A 12,424-nucleotide genomic window follows, 5' to 3' on the forward strand; every position below is an offset into this window, starting at 1 on the left:
CAAATTTCTTGTGTCTCATTGACTCAAAGTGAGTCACATGTATATTTCTGAATCTGTTTCTGGCAAAGGGGATGGGAAGAACCTTCCAACCATTTAGTTCCCTTCTGAAGTTGGGAATGGAATCAATTTTTATGAAGCATGTGGCTATATGAGGGAAAAATGGATATACAAACAAAAGTGGAATCTCTTTGATCAGAGAAAAGAAAATGGACAGTCAAAACCCCATCAAAACGTGCTACTTAGCACTCAGGACAATGAGGAAGAAATGGAATTATCATTACATTAAACAAACAACAGTGTGTGATTCTCAGTAAGGAATAAGTCATCCTGTAGATGTGTGCCATGTTATCTAGAAATACCAACTGAATATTAATATTATATGTCTAAAATTCACATATTTATGACCAGATTATTAAAAAATCACATAAAGATGAAGTTGAAGAAAATAACTATTGGGTGCTTAAAGAGTATTGATCACTTGGTAGATACCCTACAGACTTTCTTTCATTTAATTCTCTAGCATGCTTTACATGGAGTGTATTATTGTTCCTAATTTATAGTTGGGATAACTGAAGCACAGAGTTTCACCAGAAATCTGGGATTTAAAACTGGTTCTTTCATTAACTTTATAGCAGGTCTTGTCTTTTAACAAACAACTCTTTAAAAGGCCCTGGCCAGCTGGCTCAGTGGTAGAGCATCAGCCCAGCGTGCAGATGTTCCGGGTTTGATTCCTAGTCAGGGCACTCAAGAGAAATGCCCATTTGGTTCTCCACCCTCCTCCTCTCTTTTCTCTCTATCTCTCTCTTCCCCTCCTGCAGCCAAGGCTCCATTGGAGCAAAGTTGACCCGGGTGCTGAGAATGGCTCCATGGCCTCCACCTCAGGTGCTAGAATGGCTCTGGTTACAACAGAGCAATGTCTCAGATGGGCAGAGCATCGCCCCCTGGTGGGCATGCCGGATGGATTCCAGTCAGGAGCATGTGGGAGTCTGTCTGTCTGCCTTCCCACTTCTCACTTCAGAAAAATACAAAAAAAAAAAAACAAAAAAACCTCACAAAACTAGGCCCTGCCTGGTGGCTCAGTGGATATTGTATTGGCCAGCATATGGATGTCCCAGGTTTGATTCCCAGTAAGGGCACACAGGAGAAGTGACCATCTACCATCTGCTTCTCACCCCTCCGCCTCCCCTTCTCTCCCTCTTTTCCTCCCACAGACAGTGGCTCAATTGGTTCAGGGTGGGCCCAATCAGAATGCATCAGCTTTAGGCGCTAAAAATAGCTCAATACTCAAGCATTGGCCACAGAAAGGGTTTCTGGATGGATCCTGGTTGGAGTGTATGTGGGAGTCTGCTTCACTATCTCTCCTGCTCTTACCTAAAATAGAAAAAGAAAAATTCTAAAATTTGAAGATTCCACTAGAGGGTGCTTAATGTTCCTTTTAGAATGAATATTCTAGAATTCCATAACTTTAAAGTCATGCTTTGTTTCCACAATTATCAGTAAAAAATGGAAGTATAACTTTTGATTTTATTATGGGAGTTGATTCTTTGCTCCTTTTATTTTAAGCTCTTCCATTTGGCAAAATCCCCATTTTGGAAGTTGATGGACTTCATCTTCACCAGAGCCTAGCAATAGCAAGATACTTAACCAAAAACACAGGTAATATGTTTATTGTGTTTTAAGATTTTTTATAATTGAAAAAAATGACATATAATTCAATATTTATTAAACAACCCATTATTGAACACTACACTGCAAAGAAGAATGGAATTAAATGTTAGAGAAGTATAAATGTACCATACATACTGATTTAACTTCTCATGAATTTCCTAGATAATTAATTTTATATTTTCCACTACCCTTCCTGCCTCATACTTCCTTGCTCCCAAATTCTAATTGGACTTTAGCTGAAAAACTGGACAAATAGGTCTGAAACCACTTTTGCTAGCATGTGTATCATAAATTATCAGAGATGATTAACAGGAAATACATATGGCATATAAAGTTTGGAATTTAGACTATTTAAATCATGTTCTCGATGTTCCTCATCCTTATCACACTTCCACCAAGTGCCATCTGAGGCCTCCCTAGTGGGTAGTTGGCTTCTGGATTGTTTTGATAGCACCTGCACCCATCGCATTGATGGGAGAAATAAAGAAAGCTGTTAGTTCTTGTCTTTGTCTGAAGCCTTTTCTCCCACCTTATGTACCGTTATCTTCTCTCTCCCCTTCAACTGCCCAAACACTCTTTTCGAGTGAAAAGCTATGTTTGGCTTCTTTTAAATCTTTCTAATCAATCTGCAGAATCACCATGCCCTGTTCCCAAACCTAACACCCTCCACCCCCGCCCTAGACACATGGTTAGCTCACAAATAAAAGGCCATTATTTTTTTTTTGAACCAAAGTAATGTGTGTATTAAACATATAGAATTTCTGCAGCACAGACTCACATTTCAATTAATGAAATTCTCTGGAAGTTTAGAAGAGAGGGGATTGCTTCTGACTCTGGAAATTTGATTTTGAAGTGAAAATGACATTTGAGTTGAGCTTAAAGGATACTTAGGAAGGCTTGAACTTGGGCAGTGTCTCTCAACGTGCATCAGGATAGCATGGAGGCTCATTGAAACACAGAATGCTCAGCCTTGACTTCAGAGGCTGTGATTCAGTAGTCTGGGGGAGGGTCCAAAAGTTCATATTCATAACAATTTCCTCGATGATGCTGATGCAGCTGGTCCATGGACCTCACTTTGAGACTCTCTGGGATAGAATGATCTAGGCAGAGAGAAAATGGCATAAGAAAAAGAAAACCACTTTACATTTGCAGAATGGACTAGTAGAAAGAGAGACAGATAGAAAAAATAGATTGGAATCTGGTTAGAAAGATTCAGAGTACAAAAGTCATTCCTTAAGCAAGTGTAGGCTTTTAAAATTGAGGACTAGTTAACATATAACATTATATTAATTTCAGGTGTACAGCATAACAATTCTATATATAAATATTTATGTATTGACAAATGATCACCACAGTAAGACTAGTTAACATCCATCACCACACATAGTTACAAATACTTCTTGTGATGAGAACTTATAAGATCTAATCTCTTGGTAACTTTCAAACATACAACAGAGTATTATTAACTAGACATCGTGCTGACCATTATATCCACAGTACTTGCTTATTTTATAACTGGAAGTTTGTACTTTTTGACTATTTTTACCCATTTCACCCAGCCTCCCCCCATGCCTACTCCCCCTTCGCCTCTGGCAATAATCAAGCTGTCCTCCATATTGATGAGTTGAGTTTTATAGTCTAGCTTTGTTTTTTCTTTGTTTTTAGATTCTACATATAAGTGTAACCATACATTATTTCTCTTTCTCTGCCTGACTTCCTCTGTGGGTTTTCATACAGAAAGCTGCATATCCATAGTTATGAACTTGGGAAGATATGCGGGCCGTACTCTGTATTTGATTGGCATGACTGAGGGAGGCACATTAGGATGTCATTAAAATAGTTCAGACAGCAACAGGAAAGAAGAAGGAGTGAGAAAAAAATGAAGAATGTTGTGGAGATAGAATCATCATATGGGCTAGAAGATAGATGTGGGTGTGTGGAGAACAGTATATTTGAACAAGTGAGTAAGGGCCAGAGAGAAGATAACTTGGACATAGTTTGTCATTCTCATAGCTCTTTTTTCTCTTCCTCCTCTTCTTCTCTGAAAGGAAGGAAGGATAGAAAGAAAGAAGGAGGGAAGGAAGGGAGGGAGGGAGGGAGAGAGGAAGAAAGAAAAAACCTTTCTTGACTAGCAGTACCCTTTTCGATATATCTTCTCTGGCCCGAAGTGTCATGCAGACAAGGAATTTCTCTCTTTTGTTCACTGCTATACAGTTGAGGGCAGTTTACAATTAGAGCCCAGTAACTATATGTTCAGTGAAGAAGAAAGAGCTGGTTTAAAATAGGATGTGATGACTCCATTTTGGGATTTGTTAAAGGAAGTTCATGGGCTAAAAGGATACACAGCAAACTATGGAGAAGAAGGCTGAGCCTATGGGCCTGAAATTTAGGACTTACAGTTTTGAAAATGAATCACCTGTATAAATTTGATAGCCAAAGCTTTGACTGTGAAAGTCAAAGTAGGGATGAAAATGAGTGAAGAAAATTTATGATGTATTTGGAGGAGATTTTCACAGACAGAAAAAAGGATCAACCTCTGAATATTACATAGAATATAAAGAATTTACAGAAGAACTCTAAATCACTAAAGCATTTCTTCCTTTTTCTTTAACACCTTTGCTGAGGTGTGATTTATATACAGTTTACTCATTGTCAGTATACAGCTCCTTGGTTCTTAGTAAATACACACAACTGTATAAAAGCAATCTGTTTTAGAATGCTTCCACACTGGAGAATTTTAAGTTGGCACCCATGAGAATATATTTAGGAAGACCAACAATTTCTTAGCAAAATGATGATCAATAAATGGCAAAGAAAGAAAAAACAAATGAAAAGAAAAGAAAATACTGCTATTATTTTAAACTTAGTTTCCAGGGACAAATGCTCTTGACAAAAACTGTTGGCAAAAATGAAAATCTTTTTACAAAAAAAAAAAAAAAAAAAAAAAAGAATGTATATACTGCTTATTTATTGTGGTATTGCTTGTAGGAGCAAAAGACTGAAAGTGAATCTAATCAGTGGAGGGTAATAAATTGTGACACTTTAATTCATGAAGCTTAAAAATGAACAAGAATGTCCTGAAGTGACTTGTAAGGAAAAATCTTTAGGACCAGTGGAAGAGGCACATACTGAGTAGGTTGTTATTCTTATTTTCATTAAAAAAATTATGAAAAAAATACAAAAGAAATGAATTAAAAATGTGATAGTAGGTCACAGCAAAATGAGGTGGATAGGGGCAGGGGTGGAAGTTAGCCTTCGTTGGATACTATTCTATATTGTTTTCAATTTTTGAGCCATATGAGCACACTGCCTATTTAAAAGATTAATATTTCAATACAGTAAATTAAGTTGAATATATTTATGTACATGTTAAGTTATATATATTAACATTATGTCTCTATTCCACAGACTTGGCTGGAAAAACAGAACTGGAACAATGTCAGATTGATGCTGTTGTGGACACACTGGATGATTTCATGTCACGGTTTCCTTGGGCTGAGAAAAAACAGGATAGAAAAGTAATGTGATCAGCTTGCTTTGACAGTTCTTAATCTACTTGCCAGACACATGTTAGTTGCTTTTAAAGTCCCTTTTTATCAAAGTGAGACAAACATATAATTTTAAAATGTCAAATTATATTGAAAAGGTTAAAACGAAGCACAGTGATTCTCTGCCCTAACCTCTTCACAATAACCCTTAAGATGCAACTCTTTTTACCCGTCAGCTGTTTCTGTAGGATTTTCACATCTCCATATTTCTATACGATATGTAAAAATGACTTACTTTGATTTACTAATTTCAGATTCAATAGACTTCTTACTATAGCAATAAGAATTTAACTCTTACAGAGTCATCCTCTCTGCTTCCTGTTTCCCCATACTCCCAATATAGTTAAATTTTGGGGCTGTTTTATGATTGCATGAGTGTCCCCATGCAAATGTTATATAGAATATATATTGTAGTATACTCTAATAATATTTTCTTGTATTTAAATTTTTAAATTTAATTTATTGGAATGGTGTTGTTTAGTAAAATTATACAGGTTTCAGGTGTACAATTCTATAATACATTGTCTGTATACTGTGTTGACCAGCGCAAGTCAAGTCTCCCTTCATCACCATCTGTCCTCCTCTCCTCTCCTCAACCGCCCCATCACCTTTTTCCCTCCTTCAATCCCCACACTGTTGTCTATGTCTATAAATTTTTCTTTCTTTGCTTAATCCCTTCACCTTTTCACTCAGCACCCCAACCCCCAACCGCTCTGACAGCTGTCAGTCTGTTCTCTGAATCTATGAGTCTGTATTTATTTTGTTCATTAGATTTCATATATAAGTGAATCATGTGGTATTTGTCTTTCTCTGCCTGGCTTATGTCACTTAGCATAATAATCTCCAGGTCCATCCATGTTGTCACAAAATGTAAGATTTTCTTCTTTTCAGCTGAGTAGGCTTTCATTATGTAAACATACCACAGCATTTTTATCCACTCATCTACTGATGGGCACTAGGGCTACTTCCAATTCTTGGCTATTGTAAATAACACTGCAATGAACATACGGTTGCATATAATTTTTTGAATTAATGTTTTGGTTTTCTTTGGAAATATTCCCAGAGGTGGAATAGCTGGATCATAAGGCAGTTCTGTTTTTAATTTTTTTTGTGTGTGTGTATTTTTCTGAAGCTGGAAACGGAGAGAGACAGTCAGACAGACTCCCGCATGCGCCCGACCAGGATCCACCCGGCACGCCCACCAGGGGGCGACGCTCTGCCCCTCTGGGGCGTCGTTCTGTCGCGACCAGAGCCACTCCAGCGCCTGGGGCAGAGGCCAAGGAGCCATCCCCAGCACCCGGGCCATCTTTGCTCCAATGGAGCCTCGGCTGCGGGAGAGGAAGAGAGAGACAGAGAGGAAGGAGAGGGGGAAGGGTGGAGAAGCAGATGGGCGCTTCTCCTGTGTACCCTGGCCGGGAATCGAACCTGGGACTTCTGCACGCCAGGCCGACGCTCTACCACTGAGCCAACCGGCCAGGGCTGTTTTTAATTTTTTAAAGTAACTCCGTACTGCTTTGCACAGAGGCTGCACCAATCTGCATTCCTACCAAGAGTGCATAAGGGTTCCCTTTTCTCCACATCCTCACCAATGCTTGTTGTTTGTTGATTTATTGATGAGCGCCATTCTGACAGGTGTGAGGTAGTATCTCATTGTGGTTTTGTGTTTTTCTGATGATTAGTGAGTGACGTTGAGAACTTTTTCATTTGTCTATTGGCCATCTGTAAGTCCTCTTTGGAGAAGTGTCTATTCAAGTCCTTTACCCATTTTTAAAATGGATTGTTTGATTTTTGGTATTGAGTTGTAAAAGTTCCCATTAATTTTGTATACTAACCTCTTAGCAGATGTATCATTGGCAAATATGATTTTTGGTATTGAGTTGTAAAAGTTCTCATTAATTTTGTATACTAACCCCTTAGCAGATGTATCATTGGCAAATATGTCCTTCCATTTGTCTTTTTATTTTGTTGATATTTCCTTTGCTGTGCAAAAACGTTTTAGTTTGACCCAGTTCCGTTTGTTTTTGTTTGTTTGTTTCCCTTGCTTGAGGAGAGATATCAGAAAAATATGTTGCTACAAGACATATCTGAGATTTTACTGCCTGCGTTTTCTTCTAGAATTTTTATGGGTTTGGGTCTAATATGTACATCTTTAATCCATTCTGAGTATATTCTTCTGTATGTAAGAAAGAAGTCTAGTTTCATTTTTTTTCCATGTATCCAATTTTCCCAACACCATTTATTGAATAGACTACCTTTACCCCCATTTCATATTCTTGCCTCCTTTGGCAAATATTAATTGACTATAAATGCATGTGTTTATTTCTGGGCTCTCTATTTCGTTTCCTTGATCTATATGTCTGTTGATAATATTTTGTTTCTCACTTTACATTTCAAAGTTAGTAATTGTCTTTTTAAAATTTGCTTTATTCTTGTTAAAACTTTCCACACTATCTAATAGCTTTATTATTATTATTATTTTATGTGACAGAAATAGAGAGAGGGACAGATAGGAAGAGAGAGAGATGAGAAGCATCAGTTCTTCAATGCAGCAGCTTAGTTGTTCATTGCTTTCTCATCTGTGCCTTGATTGGGGGGCTACAGCAGACTGAATAACCCCTTGCTCAAGCCAGCAACCTTGAGTTCAAGCTGGTGAGCCTTGCTCAAACCAGATGAGCCCGCACTCAAGCTGGAGACCTCAGGGTTTTGAACCAGGGTTTTGGACTGAATCCCAGTCCAATGCTCTATCCACTGCACCACTGCCTGGTCAGGCTCTAATACCTTTATTTTTATCCAGAATTGTAATTAGACCTTAGTTAGTTTCCATTACAGCCCCTCATGCTTTCTCATAGGACACTTATTTCAACCTATTTTTTTTTAAATATAATTATTTATCTTCTCCAGTAGAATGTGCCACGAGGGTAGGACTCACTTCAACATTATTCACTGGTGTGCACCCACATCTATCCCAGTGTTTATATTTAGTAAGCACTAAGTACTTGTTGAATGAATGATAGGTAGAGCTATATTTATCCAACACCAGCACAGTGCTGCTGTAGCTACTTTACATGCATTATCTCAGTCAGTCTCCCCACCCTCCTGTAAGATAATGCTTTTTATTGACATGCTCACTTCGTAGATAAAGGAAGGAGAAACAGTAGTTAAATAGTTGCCCAAGTCACACAATAAGTCGGTCTGTCTTCATAACTCATAGCCTTACCACCTACACAGACTTCTAAATTAGTGACTAATTCCCAAAGTAGCCCCTTAGGGAGAAATGATTGTGAGCCTTAATTTCCAGACAATGAAATTATAGTTCATGTAATAAGTCACTTGCCTAAGGTTATTTAGCCAGTAAGGAGTATACAGGAATTCCAATCCCAGTCACTGTGACTCAGACTCCATGTTCTTAACCACTGGGAGAAATGCTACAGTGCCAGCAGCTGTTCACAACAGCCGTGCATGACTATTTTGTGTGCATTTTATAGCTTAAGGCCTATATCCAAAAGCTATAGCACAGAACAGATGGCAGTCTTACTTCTTTACTTAAGCATATATATTCTACACACTATTCATTTAATGAGGACCTTCTGATTTAAATAGAGATATTTAAAACATAAAAGTATACACATTTACTGATTCCTTGATATAAATGTAAGGACACACACACACACTCACAAACACACCTAGCCAAGATGAAGTCTTTTTATTCAGTACATAGCTTCATTTACTTGGCATAATGCATTTGTTATTTATTCATGCTTTTGCATGAATTAATAGTATGTTCTAATTTTTTAAAATTTGATTTATTGGGGTGACATAGGTTAATAAAATTATATAGGTTTCAAGTGTACGACTCTATGATAGATGATCTGTACATCACACTGTGTGTTTACCACCCCAGGTCAGGATGAAGTCTTAAATCAGGCATCCCCAAACAATGGCCCCAGGGGCTACATGCGGCCCCCTGAGGCCATTTATCCGGCCCCCCACCGCATTTCCTGAAGGGGCACCTCTTTCATTGGTGGTCAGTGAGAGGAGCACTGTATGTGGCAGCCCTCCAAAGGTCTGAGGGACAGTGAACTGGCCCCCTGTGTAAAAAGTTTGGGGACCCCTGTCTTAAATAAAAGCCTAGCTTTTTGGTGGGAGCACATTGGACTTTGGAGTCAGAATGCCAGGTTTGAATCCATATTCCCTCCTTATGAGTTGTCACTTAACTACCTACTAGTCGCTCAATTTCTTTGTAAAGTAGAGATATCATAGAATCTACTTTGAAGTACTTAGGAGGATTAAATTGTAACATAAGTACCTATGGCTAGGTAGAGAGTGTTCAATAAATATTAGCTACTATAATTAATATGGTGTTATTATTTTTTCTTTTATTTGTCAAAGATGGCATCTATATTTTATAGATCTTTATAAATGCAGAGACAAGTAGATACCTAAACCCAGATTTAGGAAAAAGTATCTAAAGCTTTTTCTCATAGCAAAGACCCCATTGATTGGCAGTCTGTTGATTTATGGACTTGCCCTTATCTACTTCTCTGTTTGTTACCCTCTGTGGCCACCTCACAGAGGAAAATGTTCTTTGAGTGTATATGATAAGGGTAAGGTAACATTAGATTTTTGTATTAGAATAGCAATGCTCTTACATACCACCTACCTCAAAAAAATTTCACAGGACATAATCCAAGTTCATGAATAAATATATGAAGGAAGAAGGTATTTCAGAAGTATTGCAAATAGCTACAGACTGATTAATAAGCAGAGCCTGGCTAGTACACAGTGAGAACTGCCTAGGTCTTTTGTATTTCATCCCTTGGTCTCCTGTAGTGAGTTGCTTTGCTGCCACCTTGTGGGCAGGTAAAATTTTCAAAAGCAGAACATTGATGCAGTCAAGATGGATAATGAAAATAGTTCTTTTATTATATGTGCTTGCGGTTCTTTGGTTGCATCCAAGTCTTGGCTATTGTAAATAATGTTGCAATAAGCATTTGGATGCATATTTCTTTTCAGTTTAGTGGTCTGGGTTTCTTCAAATAAATACACAGAAGTGGAATTGCTGGGTCTTTCTTTGTCTCTTATTATAGCCTTGGTTTTAAAGTCCGGTATAAGTATTGTTTTTCTTTTCCACCCCTTTACTTTCATTCTGTGTGTGTCTTTTTATCTAAAGTGAGTCTCTTGTGGACAGCATATGTGTCTTGTTTGGGGTTTTTTTGGTGTTTGTTTTTTTTTTTTTTGGTTTTTTTTTTTTTTTGCTGTTGTTGCTTTTTTCTTTTTTGTGACAGAGACAGAGAGAGGGACAGATGGGGACAGACAGAAAGGAAGGGAGAGAGATAAGAGGCATCAGTTCTTTGTTGCAGCTCCCTAGTTGTTCATTGATTACTTTCTTGTATGTACCTTGACTGGGGGGCTACAGCAGATCAAGTGACCCCTTGCTCAAGCCAGCGACCTTGAGCTCAAACCAGTGACTTTGGGCTTTAAGCCAGCAACCTCTGGGCTCAAGCAAGCAACCATGGGGTCATGTCTATGATTCCACACTCAAGCCAGCGACCCCGCACTCAAGCTGGTGAGCACACGCCCAAGCTGGCGACGTCAGGGTTTTGAACCTGGGACTTCTATGTCTCAGTCCGACACTCTATCCACTGCGCCACCACCTGGTCAGCTGTAAGTATCTTGTTTTGTTATCCATTCAGCCATTGTACATCTTTTGATTGGAGCATATAATCCGTTTGTGTTTAAAGTGATTATTGACAGGTATGTAGTTATTGCCCTTTTATTATTTATATTTTTTATATTTTTTTCTTTCTTATTCTTAAAGAAGGCCTATTAAGATTTCTTGCAATACTGGTTTCGGGGTGATGAACTCCTATAGCTTTTTCTTGTCTGGGAAACTCATTATCCGTACTTTGCTAGATAGAGTAATCTGGTTGTAGGTCCTTGCTTTTTATCACTTTGAAACTTTTGTGCCAATCCCTTCTGGTCTGCAAATTTTTGTTGAGAAGTCAGTTGATAATCTTATGGGAATACCTTGTAGATAACTAGCTGCTTTTCTTTTGTTGCTTTTAAGAGTCTGTTTTTGTCTTTGATCTTTAGTATTTTAACTATGATGTGTCTTGGTGTGGCCCTCTTTGGTTTCATCCTGTTTTGGACTCGGTGCTTTCTGGACTTGTATGTCTATTTCTTTCATAGGTTAAGGAAGTTTTCATCATTACTTTTTCAACTAGGTTTTCAGTTCCTTGCTCTCTCTCTTTTCCTTCTGGCACCCTCATAATATGAATGTTGGCACGCTTGAAGTTGTCCCAGAGGCTCCTTACTCTATCTTCATACCTGAAAAGATTAAGAATGGAACTGCCTTACTACCCAGCTATTCCACTTCTAGGAATATATCCAGAGAAAACAAAAACACTAATTCAAAAGATTATATGCAACCGTACGTTCATTGCAGTGTTATTTACAACAGCCCAAGTACCCATCAGTAGATGAATGGATAAAAACACTATGGAAGCCTGATCAGGTGGTGGCACAGTGGATAGAGTGTCGGACTGGGATGCAGAGGACCCAGGTTCGAGACCCCGAGGTTGCCAGCTTGAGCACGGGCTCATCTGGTTTGAGCAAAATAAAAAAGTTCGCCAGCTTGGACCAAATGGACCAAAAATCGCTGGCTCGAGCAGGGGATTACTCAGTCTGCTGAAGGCCCACGGTCAAGGCACATATGAGAAAGCAATCAATGAACAACTAAGTTGTTGCAACGAAAAACTGACGATTGATGCTTCTCATCTCTCTCCATTCTTGTCTGTCCCTATCTGACTTTCTCTCTGTCTCTGTAAAAAAAAAAAAAAAAAAATTAGAAAACACTATGGAACATTTACACAATGGAATACTACTCAGCCATAAAAAAAGGAAATCTTACCTTTTGTGACAGCATGGATGGACCTGAGAGTATTATGCTATGTGAAATAATTCAGTCAGAAAAGACAAATATCATATGATTTCACTTATATGTGGAGTCTAATAAAAAATAAACTAACAAAATAGAAACAGACTCATAGATAAGAGAACAGACTGACAGCTGTCAGAAGGGATGGGGGTTGGGAGACTGAGTGAAACGATGATGGGATTAAGCCAGGGGTCCCCAAACTACAGCCCGCGGGCCGCATGCAGCCCCCTGAGGCCATTTATCCGGCCCCCGCCACACCTCCGGAGGGGGC

The 12,424-nt window shown here is 38.5% G+C and overlaps 1 protein-coding gene across 2 annotated transcripts in view; it reads left to right on the forward strand.

Moving 5' to 3' along the window:
- HPGDS (hematopoietic prostaglandin D synthase) overlaps positions 1-12,424 on the forward strand; it is a 29,831-nt gene that overhangs the window by 13,813 nt on the left and 3,594 nt on the right. For both annotated transcript variants that reach the window (XM_066279877.1, XM_066279878.1), the window contains exons 3-4: positions 1,564-1,656; positions 5,077-5,186. In XM_066279877.1, the coding sequence (XP_066135974.1) occupies positions 1,564-1,656; positions 5,077-5,186 (203 nt within the window). The remainder of the gene's footprint in view (positions 1-1,563; positions 1,657-5,076; positions 5,187-12,424) is intronic.

The sequence above is a fragment of the Saccopteryx bilineata genome, chromosome 5 (genome assembly GCF_036850765.1).
Source record: "Saccopteryx bilineata isolate mSacBil1 chromosome 5, mSacBil1_pri_phased_curated, whole genome shotgun sequence".
In the NCBI taxonomy this organism is placed as follows: Eukaryota; Metazoa; Chordata; class Mammalia; order Chiroptera; family Emballonuridae; genus Saccopteryx; species Saccopteryx bilineata.